General features: G+C 54.7%; 2 protein-coding genes across 2 annotated transcripts; one reads left to right on the top strand and one right to left on the bottom strand.

Moving 5' to 3' along the window:
* Window positions 1-1,141: 1,141 nt before the first annotated feature.
* HER10_EVM0003455 (uncharacterized protein) lies at window positions 1,142-2,539 on the top strand (the record flags this gene model as incomplete). The annotated part of the gene is made up of 1 exon (XM_035473130.1): window positions 1,142-2,539. The coding sequence occupies one exon, from the start codon at window positions 1,142-1,144 to the stop codon at window positions 2,537-2,539; it is 1,398 nt and encodes a 465-aa protein (XP_035330550.1).
* Window positions 2,540-2,863: 324 nt separating this feature from the next.
* On the bottom strand, window positions 2,864-6,402 carry HER10_EVM0001866 (RNB domain-containing protein). Its single transcript, XM_035471601.1, has 2 exons — window positions 5,764-6,402; window positions 2,864-5,703 (listed from the first exon to the last, which is right to left on the bottom strand). The coding sequence occupies exons 1-2, from the start codon at window positions 5,957-5,959 to the stop codon at window positions 2,948-2,950; spliced, it is 2,952 nt and encodes a 983-aa protein (XP_035330456.1). The 5' UTR covers window positions 5,960-6,402; the 3' UTR covers window positions 2,864-2,947.
* Between the last annotated feature and the right edge of the window lie 7,204 nt (window positions 6,403-13,606).

The following is a 13,606-nucleotide window of genomic DNA, read 5'->3' as shown; positions in this document are numbered from 1 at the left end:
GGACACTCGCCCAGGAGAAGGCAGGTCTGGACAACTGGGTGATAAAATAATCCGCTAACTACCTTACAGTGTATACTATAACTTTCTCCTTCTTTGTCGTTATTTCATAGATATTATATGAGGAATATACTCGGGGGACTACTGACTGACATCCATTATAATGCCAGTCGTAGTAGTGATGATGGTAGTAAAGGTCATAGAACAAGGCTGCCAATACTTATGAAGCTCTCGTTACCTCTGGTACTACTCCCCAGACTATTTTCGTGAGAACTTAGAAAGATAAAAGTTCTGGAACCAGTCATACCCCTCATAAAAGGGAATCAATGTAATCTATGGTCGTTGTTTTATGAAACACTCGCTTTATTACGTCAACTGGGTACATGATGGATTGTTTACCAGAGGCGCCCTCGCCTTGTACGGAACTTCAGGTCGCTCCATATCCTTGACAATCCTACTGACTTCGGTGATCTCGAACGATAGTTCTTCGCAAAGGCTGTTTCATTCATATCAAGGATCTAGTACGTTGTTCTCAGATCAGTCCATGATAGGTTGATGTAGCGGCATATTCCCACCTACTCCCAAACCCGAATCACGCATAGAGCTGCCTTCGAAAGTGATACGAAATTTGCTTTCATTCTCTCGCGCGCGATTTCACATCACAGGCAGTTGTTGAGACCATGTTCATGACCTGGGCAGATGCGGTAAGATAAGGAGGTGATTTCTGCATCGCCTACCTTCTCTATCAAACGCCCCTTCCCGAAACAGGTGAATCATGCTCGGGAACTACCTAGGTAGTGTACCTTAGGTACCTTATTGCAATTCACTCAGAGTACGTACCCACGTGACGTGTAGATGCCGGAGGTTGGTGAGGTCGTCCCCATCTTCTTCCTAGCTGCAAACGCCCCTGCCCTGCACCTCACTCCCACCTTCGCTTCACAACATCACGTTGTTTTCCATTCACATAACAACAGAACATTGATCAGGCTTCTAATAGCGCTGGATATAGAAAGGAAGAAAGTTTTCTGTCTACATTGTCGCCAGAAGCTCACTTGCCCAACACGTTTTGCGAATCCTACCAATCGCAGCGGCCTACCTTCACAGCATTATCCCTACCACGACCACGTCAGAACGACCTCTCGAAATGAAGAGATCCAGACCTCCCACTTCAAGCTCTGGCGCTTTGAATTACGGGTCTGATGACGGTCAACGATCCAGAATCGAGGAGGAAAGAGACAGCAACCCGGCCAAGAGACCCAAGACGAATAATGGTCCACATGGCACCGTGTTGATGCACCCACACGACATTAGACCGTCAAAAAGTCTGGTCACGAAATACAACACGCCTGGGAGCGAATCAGCCCAAATGAATGACAAAGAGCGCAGCGTGGAGATTCAGAAGCTGAAGGAAAAGCTGTCGATTCTAGAGGGGTCTTCTGATCGAGAATGTCAAGGCACGTCGTACTCGCCTGTACGACCGAACCTCAACGACTCCAAGTTGGGGTCTTACTCTGATACTCAGAAGCTCGAGGATCAGCACGGCATGCACCCTGATCGTGACGAGCAACTCGTCAGGCCTCCCTCTAGACATCGAAGCAGCTCCATCGACCGCGGTGGTTGGAACGAAAACCGCCCTAATCACACCAGCTCCTATGACCGTGACCATCGCGACGACACCCACAGAGATACACAGCGACCCGTTACTTCCCAGTCGGGGATCCAGAGGGGGGGATGTTACCAAGATTCCTCTACGAGATCATTCCGAGGCACCTCCAGTGGTAGATACAACGCCAATCGCGCCCACCATACACAGCAAAAGCCACAAGACAGAACCTCTCAAGATGAAGCGAAGTCGGCGCCGCCTCACGCTCCCTTGGGTCCAGCAGCGAACTCGAAAGCCTCCCAGTACCTGAGCAGTGGTGGTCAGAAGCGAAACAAGGTCTACCACGACACCGACATCCGCCGCCACAGGCCGCCCTTTCATGGCAAAGTGAAGATGACAAGCGAGGAATGGACCCAGAACCAAATTACTACCTCGCAATTCCTGTACGGCGACCGCTTTGACCCTGACAACATCTGCTCCAACTGCGGTCACGCCGGACATTGGCTCGGCGACTGCGTCTTTCCCGACGACAACGGCACCATCATGGGATGTCCGATCCATAACACAAAGCTTCACGTTCTCGACGACTGCCCGGACCTGCCGCACATGAGCTTGCAGCAGCGCGTGACATTCACGGTCGTGCGTAGGCGGAACAAGCCCGCGATCCGGTCGAGAAAGCCGTGGATCGAGCTCGTAAAGGAAGCCATGAGCCAAGGCCTGGAAGAGCTGGTCTGGGCGCCCTCAGTGTGGACGCAGGAGTTTGTATTGCGTATGATCCACGACCGCAAAGTCATTCAGCCGTGGCTCAACTTCGATTACGGACGGGACCTCGTGTCCAAGTTGCCTGTCGATCCGGAGACGCAGGGTGATCTGAGGTCTTTGCTCCGCAAGTCCTTGTTGTGGGAACAGGTTCATAGGCCTGTTCGTCAGGCTCGCTGAACATGCTTTTGTTTTTTCGGGCTTGGTGTGCTTCTATCTGTGGTCGGATGTTTAGTACACGAGGTTGAGGTAAAGATGGACGCGGGATGAGTTTGCTGATGATTGATATGCGTCTCCACAGTCTGTGTACGATACTCTAGATAAGCAAACGTGAACTGATACTATCCCTCAAACTTGTGATGTTAAAGGGTGCTTCCTCGGAAACATAGAATCGAGGCATGAAAACAACGGAAAGACTAGTTCTATTCTCATTTCACACACCAGATATTGCAAACCGCGAGTAGGCATAAATAAACGCGTTCATTTCTAGAACTTTTAGGTTGGCTAAATCTCTTGCCATCTTTCTACTTCAACATCTCAAAACACCCAAGAATTCCGTATTTTCGTTCCCACATCATAGAGCCCCCCTCAAACGCTAACAAGCTCCATCTTGACACCCCTCTTACCCGTCATCTCGTCCTTCTCATCCGTGACCTTGACCTTGACCTTTTGGAACAGCTCCACCCGCAGCTCCTTGCTCCCGCTTGTGGTAAGGACGTAATTCTCCGCGTCAAAGGTACTCTCGGGCTCGGGCTCCGCGAGGTCACGCAGCCGGATCAGGCCCTCGATGCCGAACCGCGGGACCAAGACGACGAAGCCGTTGCTGAAGATCTTCATGACAAAGGCCTCCTCCTCGGCGACGCGGCCCTTGAGGGCCTGGCCGACGTAGTAGGCGATGCTGGCGCGGCCGGCGAGCTGGGCGTTGCGGTGGCGGACGTTGATGTTCTTGCAGACGGCCTCGAGGCGGCCGCGGCTGCGGACGGCCGGGTGGATGGCCTCGTAGCCGATGGCGGCGGCGAGCTGGCGGTGGGCGACGAGGTCGGCGTACCGGCGGATGGGGGAGGTGAAGTGCGTGTAGATTTCCGAGGCGAGGCCGTAGTGGCGGAATTCCGGGTAGGCCTGGGTGCCCGAGCAAAAGTACTCGGCGGACATCATGCAGCGGGTGGCCATGATGCGGACGAGGGTGTTGAAGAAGGGGTCGACGGGGTCGACGCAGGTGTCGAGGGAGTCGGCGAGGGCCTTGCTCGAGTCGACGCGGAGCTCGAGACCCTTTTTGACGCGCAGCTGGTTCGAGAGCTCGTCAAAGTTTGTCTTTGGCGGGGCGCCGTGGCGGCGGAGGATGGCGGTCTGGGGGAAGGCCTCGTAGATTTTGGCGGCGACGCTGACGTTGGCGAGAAGCATGAACTCCTCGACGAGGGACATTGTGTCGAGGTGCTGCTTCGTCTTGACGTCGATGGGGTCCGACGTCTCCGACTCCATCTGCACCTTGACCTCGGGGGAGGACAGGCTGAGGGCGCCGGCGTCCATGCGCTTCTGCTTCAGCTTCTTGGACAGCATCATGAGCGTTCGGATGCTGTTGGTGAGGTCGTCCTGCTGCGAGGCGTCGTCGACGCGGAGCTGGGCCGCCTCGTAGCTGAATGCCTCCTTGGACTGGATGACGGATTTGGTGAAGCGGGCGCCGACGACGTCTGCGTTGGCGTTCATCTCCCAGATACAGGAGAAGGCGTAGCGCTCGACATAGGGCTTCAGCGAGCACAGGTCGGTGCCGAGAAGCATCGGCAACATGTCGATTCTCTTATCGACCAGGTACACGGTGGTGCCTCGCAAGCTGGCCTCCGTGTCCATGGCATTGGCGGGCTTGACAAAGTGGGAGACGTCGGCAATGTGGACGCCAACCTCAAAGTTTCCGTTGGGCAGAGGCCTTGCGTGGAGAGCGTCGTCGATATCCTGGCAGCCGATAGGGTCGATACTGCAGATGAGGAGCTTGCGGAGATCCTCTCTGTCCCTCCAGCCGGGATCTTCCAGGCTCTGTGGTACTCTCCAGTCGTGGCCCTCCTTTGGCAGACAGTCGAGCACCGTCTTGGGGAAGGGACGGTATTGCACGTCGTACTCCAGCAGGAGGGCCTCCGTCTCCGCGGCCTTGGTCTCGAGCTCACCGAGCGAACGCACAAAGTGGCCCACGGGGTGCCGGGAATCGCGGTCCCAGGCGTCAATCGTGACTAACAAGCGCTTGCCGAGAAGCTCGGAAACCTGTCTTGAGCGCAGCTTGATCTTGGGGATGCGCTTGTCCATGGGGATGAGGAAAACGTTGTCCGACTTGCGGCCCTGACCGCCGCTCTTGCTCGCAGATGAAGGGTCAATATGTCCGACGTACTGCCGCCAGTTGCGTTTGATGACGCCGACGACCTTTGCCGTCGGTTGCGGCCGGCCTTCGGTGCTGTTCTTATGCGTCTTCTTCACCTCCTCCTGCAGTGCCTTGCGCTCCTTTTCCGAGACAAAGTCCTGTGCCTCCTCCCCGTCGGCGTTCTCGTCGCGCGTGACCGCCTCTTCCTCGATGATCTTGGTCGACGGCTCCTTCCACTGGTCCTTTGGCAGAACCTCAACCACGACTACATCGCCGCTTACGGCCCGGTTGATGTTCTCTCTGCCGAGGACGATGAGAGGCTTGGGGAATGCGGGTACGTGGATGGAACCCTCCAGGTAGTTGTACGGCGAGACATTGAAGATGCCCTGGTGAAGAAGACCGGCCTTGACGCCGGTCATCAGCTTCGACATGGTGAAGTATTCCGGGTAGATCGGGCCAGCGGGCTTTTTGGAAAAGCTCGAGTTCCGCGACTCGGCAATCATGTCCAGCAGCCTCTCGCCATCCTCGAGACCGCCGACGTACTCGGAGAGAGACATGGCCGTGACGCCTTCGGTCTTGGCCTTCCTCAGGCAGTCCTGGTCGTCGCTGAGCATCACGACGGCGGGCACCGTCTTGGCCTTTGTCTGCGCCAGGTGGTCGGCGTACCACTTCACCGCCTTGCGCACGGCGCGGTCGTTGCGGTCGTTGACCGTCTCATTGGACTCCCGGTTGACGTACGTCTCGAGGCGGAAGTCGTTGAAGAAGACGTAGAAGCGCTTGTCCTCGCTCTTTGTAAGGCCGACGAGGCGGTTGTACAGGGGCAGCGAGCGATTACGTAGCTCCTCGAGCACCGTCTGCAGAATGACAACGTCGTAGAAAGCCGAGCTCTGCTCAAAGAGATCCATGGCATTCAGCAACGCATTGGTGTCGGGGACGATGTAGTGCCCCTGGGGGAACGCCTTTGTCCCCGCCGGCTTGTCAGAGAGGACGAACGGTTGAACTGGGAGGCATTGTTTAGTTGTCATGTTCGTGCGGTAAACCGAAAATGGGGTAAACTCACCATTGTTGGCTGCATCTCTGGGCGCCGTCTGCAGACAGGCCCGGCACAGCTTTGACGAGCAGGGGATATCTTGACGCAGGTAAACCTCCCTCACAATCTTCTGAACCTTGCCCTTTCTCGTCGAACGGACGTAGACCTTGCTCGAGATATTGGCGGCGAAAGGGTCCGTCTCGAACGAACGCTTGAGACTCGTCATTTTTTCTGCCTTGCCGATTTCTCAGTCGTCTTGTTGTCAAACAAATGAGTTAGCGACGATGGCGATGAATTTTCTTTGAAATTAATTTATTTCGCCGCCCCTTCACGCTGGGCTGGGCACTCTTTGATGATGAAAATTGAAGTGAGGTGAGGCGCGGTCACCGTGGGGCGGCTGACAAACGAATCAGGAAGCCTGTGGCGCTTGAACGGTTCCTTATCGAGAACGTCCTCCCTCCCTATCTCTTATCGATAATGAATCCATCGGCGTCATTGCATCACCTCCCGTCACCACCTCACCGGGCAGGCGTGACACCTTACCTACCTCAGTTTTTGGTGTACCCAAGGTAGGTACGTACCGCAGACTTTCGGTTCCGAACGTCGCATCATGCCGTGCACCCCAAGATCAATATCGTGGTCCGCACCTCTCGACAGCAGCTGGACGCGACAGGCTTGCCAACCCGTGTTGTCACCATTAATTTAAGAAGGGCTGTCTTGTCCTCGCCGACAGCCTCATCGGGAAGTAAAATCTTTGTGCTAGTCGACGCGGGTCTCGGATGAGGCTGGCCCGAGGAGAGTCAAGTCACCAAGGGTAATCTCGTATACGGGCACTCTTCAATTGTTCAATGGCTTGTCACGGCGACTCACCATGGCGCGCCGCGTTCTCCTTTTTTGTCGACCGACGGCCGGGTACTGTGAAAGAGATACGATAAGCCGACCAGCCGAATATCTCGTAGTCAAGCATCGCTGTACTTGGCGATGCCCACGGGAAGCGCGTAGAGTTAAGATTCAGCCGCCGACTACCTAGATAAGAAAGCAATCCCGCTGGGCCCAAAGCTACCCGACTCCCCCGTGTGACCCTCTGTCGTCGTCGGCGTCGTCTCTTGTCTTCCCCGACGAGCATGGTCGCACGGCGTCGTTCCCGAGTCTCTGTCTCTTTACGTTGCGCGCCCCCAGTTCCGCCCACGAGCGCACGGCGAGCGCCACGGCGGGAAGAGGGAAAAACAAAATAAGATAAAAGCAAAAGAAAATAAAGCTTGTGTAACTTTGACCCTTTTCTCGCTGGTTACACAGGGAGAGGAAGAAGAATAAGAAGCTACAATACCCAAATATAAGAAAGAGGAAGGAAGCGATGAATGGGATTACTTCGTCCCATCAATCGGGAAACAAACCAACCTGTTTCGCAGACACGCCCCCTTGTGCTTGGTCTTTCGTGTTTGTGTGGTTGTAAGTATGTGGATGTTTGCGTGTGTGTGCATGTGCTCGGAGAGTGTGTGCCGCCTCAAACTTGACGTTTCCCCCTTCTCCCACAAGACCCTCGAAAAAAGAATCCAACTCGTGGGAGGGGTGTGTGTATGTGTGCCGACGGGGATAAAATCCGTAACAGAAAACCGATTAATCGAGGGATCAGAGCGGCGCATAGACCAGGATTCTAAAAGCTTTTGCTTACTGATATTCCGCGTTTGGTTATCAATCATCAAATGGGCTTACCTTACTTCGCCCATGATATGATCTACAGGAAGGAATCACGAAAGAATGAAGAAAAGGGCTACGGTTACAGGGACTCTAACCGGCCTCTGGCCGCTTTTGCCACGCCATGTCAGGTCAGGTTGCCCTGCTTGGATCGGCCGCCCCGGTTCCGTGGCCCAGGCGGCCAAGGGGGAGGGGAGAGCGCACGCACACTTGCACGCCCGTACGCATCGCTCGCGAGGCCACGGCGGGAACGGCCCTCATGTCAGCGTTGCATCCTGCTGGAAACCGTCGTCCCCTTCCCAAGCTTCCCTCGATCTTACGGCGGAGAATCATGAAAGGAAGGGGAAGGGATGGGGGGCGGCATGGCATGGCATGGCATGGGCCAGGCTGGCTTCTGCAGGCGCCCGAGAACTCTTGGCCAGGCGCGGGAACGCACCAGGATGTGAGTGAGAAAACGGTTTTGCTTGACCGGCAGGAACCAGAGATGAGACGTCGGCTGCAGAAGGCTGGGCCGTTCACCTCTCTGTCCATTGTTCTTCCATCTTCCATCAGCTCAAAAGGAAGAATTGTTCGGCGCCGGACCAACTGAGAAAGAAACCCAATTTGGGCTTATCGAGTCTGTAGCGGCTCGGCCACGAGAGTTTTCCCAAATCATGACAATAGAGAAACATCGTTTCGGCCGGGAGGCTGGGATTGTGGTACTCGGGGCTTCTTCCTGCATCGCAGTGCATCGCAGATGATAAAGAGTTCGAAAACGTGGGCTTTGTGGGACCCTGAAAAACCTTGGCCGAAGCAGCTTATTCTTCTGCAGTGCCTAGCAAGCCTGGGTGCTTCCAGCATCAAGTTGCTGGGCATCAGCAGACATTGAGGTTGACGTCCAAGGGGGCTCGAGAGCCACACCAAGGGCCACGCCCCGTCGCATTCGCAGCGTATTGCGTACGAGTCAGGCGCATGAAAGCAAGAGCAAACAACCTCCCTAGGTTCGGCTCGTCGTCTGAATAAGCTATGAGCAAGAGTCGTAAAATACCGTAAGCTGAGAAAGGCGAGACAGAATAGGAACGGGGCATAAATCCACGACGACACACACACGCACACATCTATGCGGAGGCGGGAGCTAAAAAGACGACTGTCACGGGCTGGGCCAAACCTGTTTTACAAATGTGTTAATCGTCTCCACCGGGAATCGTTGAAAGAAACATATTGCGCCACGGAGTGGCCAAGGTGAAGCGTACGGGGGCCAATGGCGGTTCTCGCGTGTCTGGACACGACGTCTAGCAAGGTCCATCGCTGTCGGTCCTGGTCCTGGTAGTATTTCGTCGACCGGAAGGCAGTGTAAGGTATTGCGTAGGTAGGTAGGTAGTTAGTTACACTGGCCATGGCAACCGAGAGAAGCGACGTGATGTTCAAGTGCCGATGATACCGCTGTGTCGATTGCACCCTGAATTGTCCTTCCGACTGGCACAGTTACCGTGTATCTGTGAGACTTGATAAACGCCGCCAAGGCTGTCTGTCCCAAGAAGCCGGCCACTGGCTGGCAGAGTGGCACACCAGTCGGCGTCGGGACCGGGTTGGAGGGTCCCACGATGATCGATCAAACAAACCATGGACGCCGGCGAGGGTTAGGTTACGTTACGCATGGCCGCCCGTAAGACTAGGTAGGCAACGTATGAAGAAGGAAACATCAGAGGCCCTTTCGGCGTCTGATGGTTGTAGCAAAAGGTAGATGAGAGCTCTTGGAAGGAGAAGAGAGACATGGCCGTGAATGGATGACGATGTGTTTTGGACGTATTGGAAGAAAGGGTGACATCGTCTTGATTGCCCCTCTTGTCCCCTCCGTAGGCCTGCTAGAGCATGAATCAGAGATGACCCAGATGGAGGGAAAGGGGGAAAAAAAAAGAAAGCAAACCACCAAACGATGAAGGCATGCATATATCCCGTCCCTCCACCAAGGAACTTGGAGAGGGTATGGCAGGCCGCAGAACAGCCAACCGAAGCATACATGAGGAGATGTGAACCGTTGACGATGAACAATAAAACGGGGGTTAGCCATAGAGAGGGGCAGAGGCATAGCTATTATGACTTACATATGTAAGTATGTTAAGCTGGGGGTGTGATGGTTCATGGTGGTGTAAGTGGTGGTGTGGTGGTGAAGGGAAGGGTGGTGGCCGTGTCTCCACAGCGGCTAGACACCCGCAGATGTACATACATTAGCTGCTGGTGGTGCTGGTGGTGCTGGTTACTGGTTGCTGGCTGTTGTCTGCGAACAGGAAGCGATGGAGATCGGAATTGACCATGCCTGAATGGGTTCCCACAAAGGAAAAGGCGATGGGCGAGATCATCTCCATAGCCAGATGCTCTTCTGCAGTTGGAGGGAACATGGAAGGGGAAGGGGGTGGGCAGGCAAGGCAAGGCAGGACAAGGCAGGGCAGGGCAGGTCGAAAACGGGAAGGGGAAGGGAGGGGAGGGTACCTAGGTGAAGGTGGGGAGCTTGGGAGCGTGATGGGAGGAGGAAGAGGAAGAAGAAGAAGAAGAGGTTCAGGGGGTGTGAGAACTGCGAATGGACAGGCACGCCGCAAACTGGGGGAACAAAGGGCCTGCCCCCTTCAACTGGAACTGGCAGCTGGGTTTTGATGGGGGAAGAGGGATGGCACTGGATGGGTATGTACAGTAGATTGTACCTAGTGGAGGGGATGGAGGGCAGAAACCTGAAGGGTGGAATGGGGGGAATGGATGAGCGTTCGCTGCTGCTGCACGAGCGGGTAGCCAGGGTCCAAAGGGTAGCTCCCGCACTGCAAAAAGGAAACACAGCGGGCCATGTCCACCTGCCAGACCTTGTAAGTTGCAACCAAGGTACGGATAAAGGTAGGTAGGTTTTGCATCTTGTAGTGTCACTGTCCCGGTCTCCGTACGCAGTACCTAAAGGTAAGGTAGTACAGAGTACCTACTTCCCTCGCCGTGTAAGTCGTTCCCGCCCCCGTCCATCCAGTCTCCCGTCCCCCGTGAGCAACGGCCCCCCGTCACCTTCCCCGGTATCAGTCTCAGTCAAGGCATGCCTTGTTCATCTATCAACAGCAAGAAGATCCAATATCTATCGCCATCATCATCATGGCTTCTCGACATTCTCTTCAGGCTAATAGCATATATATAGTTCATCGGCAAACCGAGGCTCGCTTGTCACTTAGCCCCGTAATCGTCTACTGTGTAGGCTTTACTTACCAGTGTTGTTAATTCTAGGTAGTTGGGAAGCTATAGAGGATAACCTCGATATAGAAATGAACAGCACCATCACATTCACCACTGGGCTCAACATGAGCTCACAGACACATACCAATGCTACCGAGACAACACACTATCTCGTACAAGGAAATAGCTTATACAGATAGCAATGGGCAGCGGTTGGCGTCCACCCCCAGCATAACAAGCGGCAAGCCTCAACGTTGACGAAAGCACCTACCTTACGCCCCTCGCCGGCCTCTTTTGCTCCAGCCCTCCCACTTGTCTGCTACCCCAGACCATTGGGTGCCGCTGCGCCGGCTTTCACTCTTTGACAGCCACCACCCATCACAGCAAGCAGTGGGCATGCACTCGACACCACCCATCCAGAGTAGGAACATGGCCATCCGTTCCCGAGGCGAGGCCCAGACGCAAGGGCCAGAGCCGCTGTTGAGGGCAGGAGAGAAGAAAGCCGAGGGCAGCTCAGGATAGCTCAGAACAGCTCAACATGTGTGACTACCATCACCTACCCGCACCTCCCCTGGCAACATCCTCCTGCCTCCACGGGCCCGTGTCTCCCTCTATTGTGTCCTCATACATCGTTGGAAGAGGTTATCCTGCCGAGGCTGATGCAGCAGAAGCAGCAGCAGAGGCAGCAGCTTCTCTGCACCATCAATCATCCATCCACCCATCCTTATCCACTACCGGCAGCTTGTTGTGGACCACGATAACAACCTCTCGGTTGTTGCCGTGCGTTTGGACTGGCACGGCTCGTTCGGGGAGAATAAAATGGTTGGAGGTGTGGAAACTCGCCCACCCATAGCCACAACCCTCTTCGTCCGTTGTTTCGATTCTCTAAACCCTTTCGTCGTCTTCTACTCTTGCAGCAGTATTGCAGCCACTGCTGCTTTCTAGCTTGCATCAAGTCATCCCAAAAGGACGGAAAGGGAGCAGCACCTCTGGTGTCTGCTGTACACCACCACGCCGGTCGTCCCCTCCATCACCATCAAACCCCGGTTAACTGTCCACAAGGCCATGCCCTGCTCATGCTATGCGAAAGGAAACAGATGTCCATCCATCCTGAGTGTGGGGCTCTTTTGAACCCATGATTTCCTTCTTGGCTTGTGCGTCGGTCATGAACATGACCTGTTGATCCAATCGCATACGGGGATTCGGGGTGAACCAACAGCCAAGGCGTTTCTATACAGTAGGCCATCCTTTCGTCGATGGCTCTCCCCTCCATCTTCGCAATCGCTGCCGCCAATGCCTTGCCCCATGCCTGCTCATTCCTTTTTGGAGGGCACAGGGCCATACTGTGCAGTAGCTGTATTGTATAGCTAAGCTCAACTCTTCACACCACCTTTCTCCGAGGCAGAAGATTCCCACGGACAGTCTGTCTCCTCCTCCCGAACAAGCATGTCTGGTCCCATCACTCTTGATCTTTTGATTTGTCCAGCTTTGTTGTGCTGCCGGGGCGCTGTCCAGGTGTTGAGTCATCTGGTTCGCAGTAGCGTCAGCATATGTTACAGTAGTCCCTCCGCTCCTTATCTGCACTCTCAGCCGCTGCCGAGGAGGACGCGTTGTAGAGGCGCGACACCCTGACGCGAGGTAACGACAAGCAAGAGCCTGGCCATCATGACCGCTCACGAAACAAGCGGGGAAATCTGACCGAAGCCACGCGGGACTCTCTGTGGTTGACCGGTCTTTGGCTTCCATTATGTCCGAGGCATCTCCGCCCTGCGGAAGTCGTCTCGGCGGAATCCTTCCTCGTTCTCGATTTCGATATGCACACATCCCAGCTTTGAGCCACCTCGGCTGAAACGCATCCACTCGTCGACAATTCTTGTTTGTCGACGTCGAGGCTCGACCAAGGCCGCTGCAGAGACACGAGTAAGTGGAAGCTTCTTCACGACTAAGAAAAACGCTTTTCTTGCGTCTTGCTTTCGAAGCTTGTCGTTGGGCAGAGGCCGAGACGAAGCTAGTGAAGCACCGTCTCCGCGCAAGTGCCATTTTGCGGTCTCGATAGCTATGGCGTCGTTGCTTTCCTTGACCGCTCTCTTCTCGGTTGTAAAAGTCCATTTCCATCGCCGCCTTTACGATGACGGGTTGCCAGTTGGTATCGAGTTTCAGCTGTGGCGCATACTGAGATATAGACCGGGCTAGGGCCACAGGCCAGGAGCCAATGAGTGACGACGTTCGTCGATGTGTGAACGTCCGTGATGCCCGTCAGCGATGGAGACCCATGCATCACTCCAAAGCATCTTTGAGCTGCCAGTCGCATGCTCCGCTGTCGCCTGATGAGGGACGATGCAAGTCGAGAGGCTTTTGTGGCCAATGCAAGATGTCCTTCTGCTCTGCCGTCCTGTCTTCTTGCACAACGGCTGTCCGAGCATATCATCTTCAAGGTCTCGGATCCGCGTAACTCCTCCGTAATGGCCATTGCGATTTGGAACGTCGGCAATCGCATGTACATATGTGACTTGCCATAGGCAGATCCGTGACACTATGCTCACCTATCCGTACGCGGCCCTATAGTTGGTACTAGCTGCTTTCTTGTCTGCATAATTGTCGCCTGTGAGCTGAAACCTATCTGCTCTCTACGAGACAGAATGACAGGTAGTAGAGCCCAATGATTTGGACGAGAGAATCCCGGAGGAGGGGAAGTGTCCAAAATCGCATTTCCTGTGTGAATGAGACCCCAGTCAAGTTCGAGCAAATCAGCACAGCCTGCTTGCTTGACTTGGCTGCAGTGTCTTGCATCGCCCTTGTCCTACCTAACCTTTTCGGTCAGCTAATCGCCGACGGTAGTATCTCACATCTCCCAACTCGCGACGACTTTGTTGAAGACTGACCATGTGATGGGCACACCGTCCTGACTGTACTGTTTTTGTTGGCTCAGGTTTGGTTCGGACTCCTTGCTGGATAGACAGGACGCCTCAGCTCGACGAACACATTTGGCAGTCAT

This window comes from Colletotrichum scovillei (assembly GCF_011075155.1).
Source record: "Colletotrichum scovillei strain TJNH1 chromosome Unknown Contig00008, whole genome shotgun sequence".
In the NCBI taxonomy this organism is placed as follows: Eukaryota; Fungi; Ascomycota; class Sordariomycetes; order Glomerellales; family Glomerellaceae; genus Colletotrichum; species Colletotrichum scovillei.
Note: the sequence above shows the minus strand (reverse complement) of the source record. Positions and strands in the feature narration are given on the sequence as shown.

Excerpts from the sequence above, each read along its gene's own strand:
- HER10_EVM0001866 (XM_035471601.1), bottom strand. The coding sequence starts at position 5,959 with ATGACGAGTCTCAAGCGTTCGTTCGAGACGGACCCTTTCGCCGCCAAT. Across the intron at positions 5,704-5,763 it reads CAGAGATGCAGCCAACAATG|TTCAACCGTTCGTCCTCTCT; the intron begins GTGAGTTTACCC and ends AATGCCTCCCAG.